The sequence below is a fragment of the Notamacropus eugenii genome, chromosome 5 (assembly GCF_028372415.1).
Source record: "Notamacropus eugenii isolate mMacEug1 chromosome 5, mMacEug1.pri_v2, whole genome shotgun sequence".
Classification (NCBI taxonomy): Eukaryota; Metazoa; Chordata; class Mammalia; order Diprotodontia; family Macropodidae; genus Notamacropus; species Notamacropus eugenii.
In genome coordinates this window covers 16,393,227-16,405,454 of record NC_092876.1, presented here as the reverse complement: position 1 = coordinate 16,405,454, position 12,228 = coordinate 16,393,227, and the positions used below count along the sequence as shown (strand labels likewise).

Here is a 12,228-nt window from a genome sequence, read left to right as displayed (position 1 = left end):
CTCATCATAGATTTTACTAAATCCAATCAAAACTAAAAAAAATAACTTAAGGATCTAAATAGAATTTCAGAAAATGAGATTTGATAGACTTTTGGAGATAAGTTAATGAGAATAGAAAGGAATACCCATACTTCTCAGTTATGCATGGCATATTTGTGAAAATTGGCCATATATTAGTACTTAAAAATGTTACAAACAAAGGTAGAACAGGAGAATATCAAACAAATCACTTTTTTTACCCCAGTGCAATAAAATACTCAAGAAAGGAGGACAAAAGGGTATTGTAAACTAATTACAGCCTAAATGATTTAATCCTAATGAATCGGTGGACCAAAGTACAAATCATAAAAATAATCAATAATTCCATTAAATATGATGACACTGATACGATAACATATCAACATTTTTAGGATGCAGCCAAGGCAGTACTCAGGGAAAATATCATATCACCTGTCTTATATAATTCAGCCAAATTTGCCTCCTCTCTGTTCTTCACACAGATTTCCATCTTCCATCACTGTGTCTTTACATTGGATATGCTTCATGTCTCAAATTTACTCTCTTTACATCTGTCTTATGAAGTCCTCTTTTTCCTTTAAGAGGCACCTCAGGAAACATTTTCACCGTGATTCTTTTTCTCATCTCCTCATCCCTTCATCCCAACAGCTAGTGCTCTTGGTTCCACATTATCTTGTGTATATGCATGCCATGTATATATGTACATGTATGTTTATTGGTATTATTAACTATCTGTTCCGTACAATTTTATATGTACTATCCATATTCTGCATTCAAATATAAACAGATTAGGACTAGATTTTATTTCATTCTCTGCATTTTCATGCCCAGTACCTAGTATAGTACCTGGCATCTAGGAAGTGCTTAATCAATATTTGTCGATAGATTTCATGCTAATCTGCACGGATATGGGCTGCTTTCATGCCATGCCACTTTTCTGCTCCACTTTTTAATTTCTCAGATCTTCTTCTCTCTCATCTCAAACCCTGAATAACCATAATCTTGAATCCCTTTTCTTGGGGTGTTATCTCAGTCCCTAGAAGTCTGTGGGACACATTTCATAAGAAGTGGAGTAATACAAAATAAAACTGGAAAGATAGGTTGGAGCCCATTTATGAAATATTTCTGATGTTTTTGATACTGAGTGAAAAATTTGCATCTTATCCAAGAGGTATCAGGGAACCATTGTAGTTTATTCACTAAAAAAAAGACATAATCTGAATTTATGCTTAAAGGAAATCACTTTGGTAGCTGAATGGAGGATGGAATGGAGGAGAGAGATACACTAGCTGTTAGGAGACTGCCTGTGAGGCTACTTCCATAGTCCAGGTTATAAGTGATGAGAACCTGAGCTTGGGTAATGACTATATCAGTGAGGGAAAAAAGAGAATGATTTGAGAGCTGTGGACAAGACCTGACAATCGATTGGATATGGTGGTTGAAAAGGTGTCAAGGATGACTTTGAGGATGATCATAAAAATGGTGGTGTCTTCAGTATGTTAGGAAAACATCATGAGCACCACCACAGAGAAGTAGAATTTGAAAATGCTTTGGGACATCCATTTGAAATGTCCAAGAGGATATTGTTTCAGCTGGATTTGGCAATGGGAGTTTGGTAGTTATATGCCTGCATATATATGATGCTGAAGTGTGTGTGTGTGTGTGTGTACATACACATATGTATAAACATGCACTTATATATACATACATGTATATATACAAACATATATAATATATACTTTGCATTAAATTTGCATAAACACTTTATTTACTATCAATATTAGTGATATTAACATTTAGTAATATGTGAAGATTGATAATTGATTGAAGGTATAAACTACTTCACTTTTGTATTGGTATCCCCAGATAGTTTCACAATGTTAAAAACACAGTAGTCACTTAATAAATTTTAGTTGATTGCTTGTCGCCGGGACAAAGAACTGATTCAAATTTATAACAATGAGTCATTTCCTAACCGATAAATGATAAAAGATGTAATTAGGAAGAGAAAGGGGAAAAAGGAATTGTAACATTGAAAACTGATACCCCACTTTTTTCTGTTTTATTGTTTGTGTTTGTCCTTCGTTGCCAAAGAAAACCATGCCATCAGAGAAATAATGAGAAGACTTGCATTTGACTTTGTTTTGAGGGAAGGAGGGCTGTCTGTATTATTGACATCTATAAGATAGATTGTCTTCTTTATGAGAAGCTAACTTCTCAGTTTCTCTGGGCTATACCCAGACTCATTGAGTCAGTGTGGTCATAGTATGTTCTACCTGGTCACAACTAGCACCAGACCATTCTAGGGTAGAGGGTTGCCTAAAATAAGACTTTCCAGAGAATGTTGACTCACTTTCTGCTTTCTTCATTGCCTTGGACTTTGGAAACATCCTTTCGCTAATCAGCCAAATATTAACCCATCCGGTGGCTCCATTCCTCCTCTACTATAGACAAACCACAATTCTAGTTTAGCATCACTAAGCCTTACATAGCTAACTATATAAAAGACTGTTCTCTCCGCAGTAAGACGTCTCTGATCACAGAGAGACAAGTGACTTCTATTGCTGGCAGCTTCTAGCCTTACAAATGAAGAGATAATTCTCAAAAAAATTGCTTCTTAGTTTCTCTTTATCACCGATTATTATGGTAACCAAATTTTTCTGAAGGGAAAAAATCCAAGCTATGAATAGATATATTCATATACATATGAGAAAAGACGTTCTAGATCACCATTGAAGAGAGAAATTAGAAGCAGAATAACTAAAATTCCACATACCATCTACCATATTGGCAAACTAGGAGGTTGACAAATATCATAAGGTCCATGGGAAAGAAGGTGCATTAATTTACCACTGGTGTAACTATGAAAGTGTTCAACTATTTGGACGGAAATTTCCAACTACATTGCAGAAGTATTAAGTGGCACATACGCTTTGATTACAGGGTTTACACTCATAAAGGAATTAGACAAAGGAAAGCTTCTTGTATGCAAAACCATTTGCTGCAGATATTTTTGGGGGCCAAAGAAATGAAAACTAATTGGGATGCCATAAAACTGAGAATGAATGATGCTATATGAATGTAATAGAATATGACTGTGCTGTTACAACATAGGAGACAGTTTCAGAGAAACTGGGTGAGACATGTGTAAACTGATTAGGAGGAAAGTAAGCAAAACTAGCACAGCAATTTCTAAAGTAGTAATAACTGGTAATGTAAGCAATTTTGAAGCAATCAAGAACTCTAATTATCCAGCAGACAAACCATGATTTGACAGTTCTGGTGATAAAGAATTGTATCCATTTTCTAACACAGTAATGATGAACCAATTATGCAGAAGGTGACACACATTTTTGGAGGTGGCCGATGTTGGGATTTGTTTTCACTGACTTTTTCAAGTTTCTACAAGGATTTGCACATTTGTTTCCTTCCAGTGGAAACGAGATTTTTTATGATGACGATAATTTTTATGATAACAGAGAGAGAGAGAGAGAGAGAGAAGCAGAGAGAGAGAGAGAGAGAGAGAGAGAGAGAGAGACAGAGACAGAGACAGAGACAGAGACAGAGACAGAGACAGAGACAGAGAAATAGAGAGAAACAGAAAGACAAACCGAGACAGAGAGAGACAGAGAGAGAAAATGTATGTTAATTGAGAAAAACAAAATTTAATTTAAGATAATGGCTAATCAGAACTGACTGATTAATACAAACTGTATATTAATCTGTCAAATAATGTGGTTAAACTATGAGATTGGTAAGATTATTTCTGGTTCTATTTCTGTGATTTTATGTCCCCAGCTACTCTTTTTGGGATAAGGATTTCCAAAAGACTCTCTGGAGGGCCCCCAACACCTCCTTATTCTTCAGGCTATAGATGATAGGGTTGAGCATAGGAGTGAGAATGGTATAGAAGACAGCCAAGTTCTTATCCTCTTCTGGGGAACGCAGAGATGGGGGCCTCAGATATGTATAGACGAATGGGGCATAGTAGAAGGTGACTACAGTCAGGTGGGTAGAACAGGTAGTGAAGGCTTTCTTCTTCCCTTGAGATGAGCGCATATGAAGGATGGCATACAGAACTCAACCATAGGAAGCCACGATGCCAAGGAAAGGTACCAAAAGAAACAGGTTGGTGCTGAAGAGCACTGTGTACTCATAGGCCCAAGTATCTATGCAGGCCAGAGGCACCATGGCTGGGATGTCACAAAAGAAATGATTAATGATTCTGGACTTGCAATAGGGCATACAGAGTGCATACACAGTATGGAAAATGGAATTAATGCACGAAGAGACCCAGGATCCGGCGATCATCAGCAAACACATTCTCTTGTTCATGAGAATGGTATAATGGAGAGGAAAGCAAATTGCCACATAACGGTCATAGGCCATAGATGCCAGGAGTAACCCTTCAGCACAGGCCATGGTTAGAAAACAGACACTTTGGAAACCACAACTTACCAGAGAAATGGAATTGTCCCCAGACAGGAAGTTGACAGCCATCTTAGGAACTGTACTGCAAATATACATTAGGTCCATGAGAGAGAGTTGACTGAGGAGGACGTACATGGGGGTGTGGAGATGGTGATCCACCCAGATGAGGAGAATCATGGTTGAGTTACCCAAGAAGGCCATTAGGAAGATGAGGACAACCAGGAGAAAGAGGAGCAGGCCAGTTCTGGTTGGGGGAAACAACCCCAGCAAGAAGAAACTAGTGCTGGTTTGATTCCATTCCTCCATAAGTAATTTTATAAGTTATTTTCCTGAAAGATAAAAGAAATGAATGGAAATAAAGTTTGGACCACGAAAAAAAAACATCTCTATGATTTCTCATGGACTCCTTTATTATTTAACATCTCCCTACCTCAACAGAAATTCACACATCCACAAACATACATACTTATGTATTTATATGTTTTCATCTTAATCTCTGAAATCCAGCTTAATCTGCTTGGAGTAACTTCATGTCTATATGTGTGTATATGTGTGCATATGTGTATGTGTTTATATATGTATGTATGTGTCTGTATCTGCATATGTGTGTATATATGTGTATATCTGCAATGGGTTTTACTTTGCTTTTCCCCCACAGACTTGTGATTTCCATTGTCTTGCAACGTCTAGGTGATGAATTGCCTCTCTGAATGTGGCTCAGAACTCACTCTGTAACTCAGAGATTTAGAGAGCTGTCCAACAGCCCAGTCTTACCCAGTCAGGATGTGTCAAAAGCACGAGTTGAAGGCAGCCCTTCCTGTCTCTGTGGCAACCTGTCCAGCTCCAAGGTCATGGCGACTTCTCATGGTTTCTTGCACTTCTTCAAATATTATCATAGTGGTTGGTTTGCAAAGGATATGGAAGAAGTGATACATACACAGAAACATGTATTATGGCTGTATACATACATGTGTGTATTGTTGTTTAGTCATTCAGTTGTGTCCAAATCTTTCTGACCTTGTAACCTGTACTGTTTTGGTTTCCTTGGCAAGGATTCTGCAGTGGTTTGCCCTTACCTTCAGCAGTGGATTAAGGCAAACAGACATGCATGCATGCAAATGTGTGTATGTATATGAATTTATTGTTAGTGTTTATTATGTGCACACTATGTGCCAGGTATTGGGATACAAATGTAAAAATAAAACCCTTCCTCTCCTGAAGCTTACATTTGAATGAGGTAGGTAATATATGTAAGGATGTGATGGTGAGGTTTGGATGGGAAAGTGACATGGTTATGTCCATAGGGCAATCTATTAACATGAGTTTTCCAGGCCTGGAACATGTGGGTGGCTTAAGATTAGTACTTGGTAGTTTCATATGGGACCAGTGAAGGAGAACTTTCCCCATTTAGGAGATTCCCTAAGTGAGAGCTGAAAAGCTGGGTTTGAAGCAGGAGGTGGAGTGTGAAGACAGCCAATGTCATCCATCTCCCTCCAAACACACACACACACACACACTCACACACACAAAGGTATGCATGCATGAATTCATAAGGGCTGAGATCGTGATTTCTTTAGTATGAAGGACTCAAAGATGAGGACAATCCCTTTATCAAGGCAGTTTAGCATTTCTCTGCAATTTTCTTAAAGCCAGTCCAGAGCATATATGGGAGGAGTGACTTGCCAGGGGCACACGAGTGGCATGCATCACAGAAGGATTTCATAACAGCTCTTCCTTGGAGCCAGGTTTGTTCATTACCTGATATGGCCTCATACACACACACACACACACACACACACACACTATACAAACATATGAATTCACTTGCTATGCATGGGTGCTAGTATGAAGAGAAATTCTTATATGTATGTTCTACGAAAAAGCTTCCCAGTGGCAATGTAAAGCCTGGCTCTAAAAGTAGCACTTTGGAACCCAGGGCAGATGAGTCACAATGTCTTCTTTGAGTTTACACACCTTTATCCTCAGATTCTTTGAAAAGAGAAGCAAAATATGAAAGATTTCTGTCCAAACTTCTCTGTGCATGAATAATTGAGTAAGTCCAATTAAGAAAGATAACCTTTTCAAATAAAGAAATATGGAGATGAATTGGGTTTGCTAGAGGTTTATTAGATTAATTTTGTTAGAATTGTTGAAGATTCAGAAGTTTTGTTCTTTAAAGTGATTCTAATTTGGATGAAGGGAAAGAGGATGTCAGTGATGTATGACCTTGTCATTGCAACAAGGCAGCTAAACCTGCCCAGCTGGTCCCTAGTTCATTCTCCAACAGTGAAAACGTTCCCAATCAAGATCCCCAAAGGACACCAATCTTAGAGGCAGAAGACCTTGTATCCTAGCTCTACCACACCCTGCCTGGGAAACATTGGCATGTACTTTCATCTCTCTCATCATCAAATATTTGATTCTTAATTTATGGGACTTTGGGGAGGCACCAGTGAAATAAAGCATCTGAAGATACTTCATAATACTAATAATAGAAAATACTATTATTATTATTATTAATTATTATTATTGTTATTATAAGGACAGCTAGGTGGTGTAGTAGATAGAGTACCTGGTTAGAAGTCAGGAACCCTCCTCTTCCTGAGTTCAAATCTGGCCTCAGATACTAGCTGTGTGAGGTTGGTCAAGTCATTTCATCCTGTTTCCCTCAATTTCTAATCTGTCACATGAACTGGAGAAAGAAATTGCAAACCACTACAGTATATTTGCCAAGAAAACCCAAAATGGGATCTCAAAGGATCTTAAATGACTGACCAACAACAGCAGTAATTATTATCAGTGATAATAGCTAAACAAGAAAACCCCAAATGGGGCCATGAAAAGTCAAACACAACTAAAAACGTATGACTGAATAACATCGCACTTATATACTCACATAGCGCTTACTCTGTGCTAGAAATGATGCTAAGTGATTTAAATGTGATATTGCTAGTTTTAGCTTATTTTTTACTGATTTATATTAAGATACTTTATTTGTTTGGTATTTGATTTGAAAATTTTTATTTTATTCAGTATTGCATTTAGATTACCTGACATTGATCTATTCATTTTGCAATTGACAAAAAATATAAAGATCCATTTGCTGTTTCCCTCATCCTCTCTTAAAAATTCCAGATCTCTAAGGCAGACATATGTCCAATGACTACACTGCAGATCACTTGCCAGTCTTTTTCATCTGTCTGGACATCTTCACAAAGTGATCAAGCCCAAAGTACATGAGGCTGAATTGATGTATCTATCCACTGCCCCAAAGATGGCATTGATTCAGTAATGAAGTTCAGTAACCCAACATTTCATGAAAACAGTAGCAGTCAGAATAACCAAAAATGGTTATTTTCAAACCATGAAACAAATCCCCCATGTGACCTGTAAGACCTTGGCTTTATCCAACTTGTCTCAAAACTGCCAAAAATGATAGTCAGACTGAAGTACCTAAGGGTGGGGGCAGAAAGAGTACTTTTCAGAACTGTGGGCGTAATTGAGAGGGAGTGTCCGGCAACATTTAAAAGTACTATCCTATGTTTCTTGATATTCAGTCCTGCCTGACACTTTGTCACCTCATTTGATATTTTCTTGGCAAAATTACCATAGTGGATTGCCGTTTCCTTCTTCAGCTCATTTCACAGGTAAGGAAACAGAGGCAAACAGGTTACCCTGTTGCCCAGGGTAACATATTGGTGTCTGAGGACAGATTTGAATTCAGATCTTCCCAACTCCAGGACTGACACTCCATCCTCTGTTACAGCTAGCTGCCCCTTAAGCAACCAACACTTATAAAATATCATCCCATTACTACTATTGAAACAATCATGTTGATGAGCTTTAGAAAATTTATTCTTTCTTCTTTTTTTGTTTGAAGATTCTTTGCCATGAGGGATAGCTCTTTTGGAAAAGAGGGGGATATGCAGGGAGATCCAAGCAAAGTAAAAACTAAAGATATCATTACTTTTTTATGGTTCAAAACAGTGGATAGAGGCCAGCACTGGGGTTAAGGTTCAAGTTTTCTCTCTGACTAGCTAAATGACAATGGACAAGTTACAACTTTTCAGTGCCCCTAAATAACTCTCCAAAACTCAGCATTATGAAGGAATTGCTGATCTGCAATGGTGGAGGGACTTTCCACATTTATGCAAGACTAGGTCCCAACAACAAAAAAAATAAATAATCACTATTAGCATTATTACCTTATATCTAAAGTCAAAAAAATTGTTGTTTTTTTTTCATTATGTAAACTTTGGAGAGGCCCACCCTCACTGAGACTGCGTCCATCACTGTAAAATGAGGGGTTGGAGCTGAAAAATGAGTTGTTCCCCATGGCCTCTTTCCTCCCTAAATACTCGTATTCTAATTTTACACTCAGTTTTTTTCTTTCTGAATGCCACCTTGATATACATAATGCCAAAATACCTAATTGGCTTGACCACTCAGACCCTGGCAGAAGTGTGTCACAGTGCATAGGACACTAGGCCTGAAGTTAGGAAGACTCATGAACTGCGTTCAAATCTGACCTCAGACACTAGCTGTGTGACCCTGGGCAAGTCATTTCACCCTGTTTGCCTCAGTTTCTTCTTCTGTAAAATAAGTTGGAGAAGGAAATTGTAAACCACACCAGTATCTTTGTGAATAAAAACCCCAAACGGGGTCACAAAGAGTCAGACATGACTGAAATGACTAAACAACAGTAACAGCTCTGACTCTGCTCGTCAAGGAGGACATTTTGACTGAATATTTCTTTTGAAGGAAGAGATGAGTCTAGTCTAGTCACGCTGCTTCACGGAGATGCTATATAAATTAGCTCAACCGATCCAGTTATTTAACATGAGGATGAGGATATGTGATCTCAGGCTAAATGATCTGGGAAGAATATTAATAAATTCAGTTGTTCGACTAATTCAGGAAAGCATCCTATGTAGCACCTGCCCTCTCCCCTCCCCATACACAAACATAAGCACACTCAGACACTAAAAACTTCCTTAGAAGCTTCCAGGGCAAAGATCCCTTCCCGACACCTCTGTTATTCCTCATCGCAGCTCCCCTTTGTCTCATGTAGGTCAGAGCTGCTATAAGGAATTAGTCAATTTAACCCTTCTGATTTTCTTACCTTGGAGTAATCATAATTATTCCCTGCTCTGGAGGCACTCTACAGTTGTTCTGCGAAGCTCAAAGATCATCTTTCCTTCTCAGTCCGGACTTGGGAAGGACCTCAAAGATGATGTAATTCTATTATGTTACTTGTAAGAATTTGGAGGTCTATAGAGATGAAGGGAGTTCCTGGGATCAGTGCTAGAGCCAGGAGACTCCAGGAGGTGCCTAACATTTCCCTGGTCTCTTTTCAAGAGCACCTTAAGATTCTATGCCCTGATATACAGTGGCTCTTCTCCCCCTACTTTCTCCTAGATCCAGTTCTGGGTGAGCAGACTCAAGCAGGGAAATCTATACACTTGAACTTGTCTCCGTCTCTAACTGGGGGCATACCCAGAGCATCCACTTTACCTGATGACTTAAATTCCTGGTGCTGCAATTGGGGTTGCCTACAGCAGCATCTTTCCACATTGTCCCACTTGCACATTGTATATGATCTCCAAGCGTCTCTCTCAAGCAATCTTGGACTCCTTCACCAAAGGAAACTCCTTCTTCCTGGCATTTTGGGACGATCATGCATACCCTATCCCTGGTAGAGGAAATGCTGCTCTTCCTCCAAGGAGGAAATTCCACAGATTCCTACAGTTCTATATTACCTCACATTCACACATGAGAGTTCATCCTTTCTTTCTGATTTAAATCCCATAATATGATGGGTAGACTAAATTTGAAATAATAATAAAAAATGAGCAGCCTAGACTTTGGAGCCATATATACTACTTACTATTAAATCTTGTTCACTTAATTTCTTTATACTTCCATTCCCTCATCTATAAAATGTGTAATACTTACAATGCCTATTCCACGTGAATGTGGAGAGTAGAGTCCTCTGTATTTGGAAAGTTCTGTGAAAGTGGAAGTGCTATTATGATTTAGCTGAATGTGTCCCACCTTCCAGTCTTCAATAGGAGAGGATTTGCCCAGCCATCTCCCTTATTTAGGCACACAGTGTAATTCTGATGTCCTCTCACCTTGACCTTTGATTGTGCTCATCAGACCCTTTGGATGCCATTTCTCAGCCCTGACTATTTTCCTAAAGCTAGAGGATGTGATGAAAGGTAGACTTGAAATATTACATACAATCTCTTACATGCTCCTGTGTGCCAGTGTCTCCTCTTTCTATAGTGACTGTCCCTGCTGTCCAAGTCCTTGGGGACACCATTTTGCCCTACCACAAACACTTAATTTGGGGCTTTGCTTATTTGGAGAGTAGCCTGGCTCTGTACCCAAAAAACCGTATTATTCTCTCTTGAGGTCAGTGCTGCCTTGTACATCTGCCTATGACAGGGCAAGAGGGAGTATTCTGACGTGGCATCACTGAAAAATAGATTCACAATAGAATTTCAGAGAAGGACACAATTGGAGAGATCATTTCCTTTAATCACTTCATCTTAAAGTTACACACACTAATTTCTAGGAAGGATAAGAGATTTGCCCAGCTTAACACATCAGGTCTCTGATAGATCTTAAATCACAGCCACAGTGCTCACCAGAGAGTAAAGTTTCATGTTCTTCTTAACACTGGGAAGGATGGAATTTTCAAAGTGCACATTACCCCCATGGTCGTTTAGTGAAAGGTGCAATGATCCATGGGATGATAAGTAACAGTTCCTATATGTGGACCAGGTATGGTATCTGATGAATCCCAAATCTACTCAGGGTGTTGGGATCCTTGACGTTTGGCGTTTTCTCCTTCACAAAGCAGAAAAGTTGAACCCATAAAACAATGCCATTACTTTGCACTTTATTTTTCCTTTTATTGTGTCCTGGGTCCCTTTGACTGTTAATATGGGGAAGACTGTAGCCCTCTGCTCAGTATCCCTTGTTTAAATTCACAGAGGGTGGCACAAAGTATTACAAAGGAATCGATTATTGTATAATAGAGTAATTCAAAACAAATAAAACAAGTCCATGAAATGAAGCTTAAGAGCTCCTATGACAAAGAAGATTGTAATGGGGGCAAACATAATAAAGATTGATGGGGCATTCCTCACATCTCCATGAGTATGCCAATTCAAGGTGCACTGATCATGTGGGAAATCAACAGTAGGCAAATACATCAATAATGACTTGCATATGACCAAATTAGAATCCTTGACACCAATCCTAGAAATCTGAGGTGTACAGATATTCTATGAAGAGGATGAGACTGAACTGAGAAGGAGTTGAGTGGAAGGAGGAAGGGAAGGGGAAAGAGAGAGAGAGGGAGGGAAAGAGAGAGAGGGAGGGAGAGAAAGAGAGAGGGAGGGGGGGAGAGAGAGAGAGAGACAGACAGACAGACAGACAGAAAGAAAGAAAGACAGAAAGACAGACAGACAGAGACAGAGACAGGAACAGAGACAGAAACAGGAACAGAGAGAAACAGAAACAGAGGCAGAGACAGAGAGCTCTTCAAGAAGAGCTCAGCTGGTTGGTTACTTCAAAGATAAGAGTTTTTCAAATAATCCAATCAAAACCAAGTAAACAAATCTTGGCGCCAAAACACAAATATGGTAAAAAAAACCGCAAAAATCAAACACAAACCTTTTCAAATCAACCAACCACAAAACAGCTGACGCAATCTATACCATATATAAAACCACAGAAACCACAAACATCCTCACAAACACACAGACA

The 12,228-nt window shown here is 38.9% G+C and overlaps 1 protein-coding gene and 1 long non-coding RNA gene across 2 annotated transcripts in view; one reads left to right on the top strand and one right to left on the bottom strand.

The window, feature by feature from the left end:
• The window catches only part of LOC140508508 (uncharacterized), an 88,053-nt gene that overhangs the window by 30,345 nt on the left and 45,480 nt on the right, over positions 1-12,228 (top strand). The window lies entirely within an intron of this gene.
• Positions 3,817-4,755, bottom strand: LOC140508507 (olfactory receptor 2L2-like). The gene is given in 1 exon segment (XM_072616461.1): positions 3,817-4,755. A coding segment is annotated over 1 exon segment (939 nt).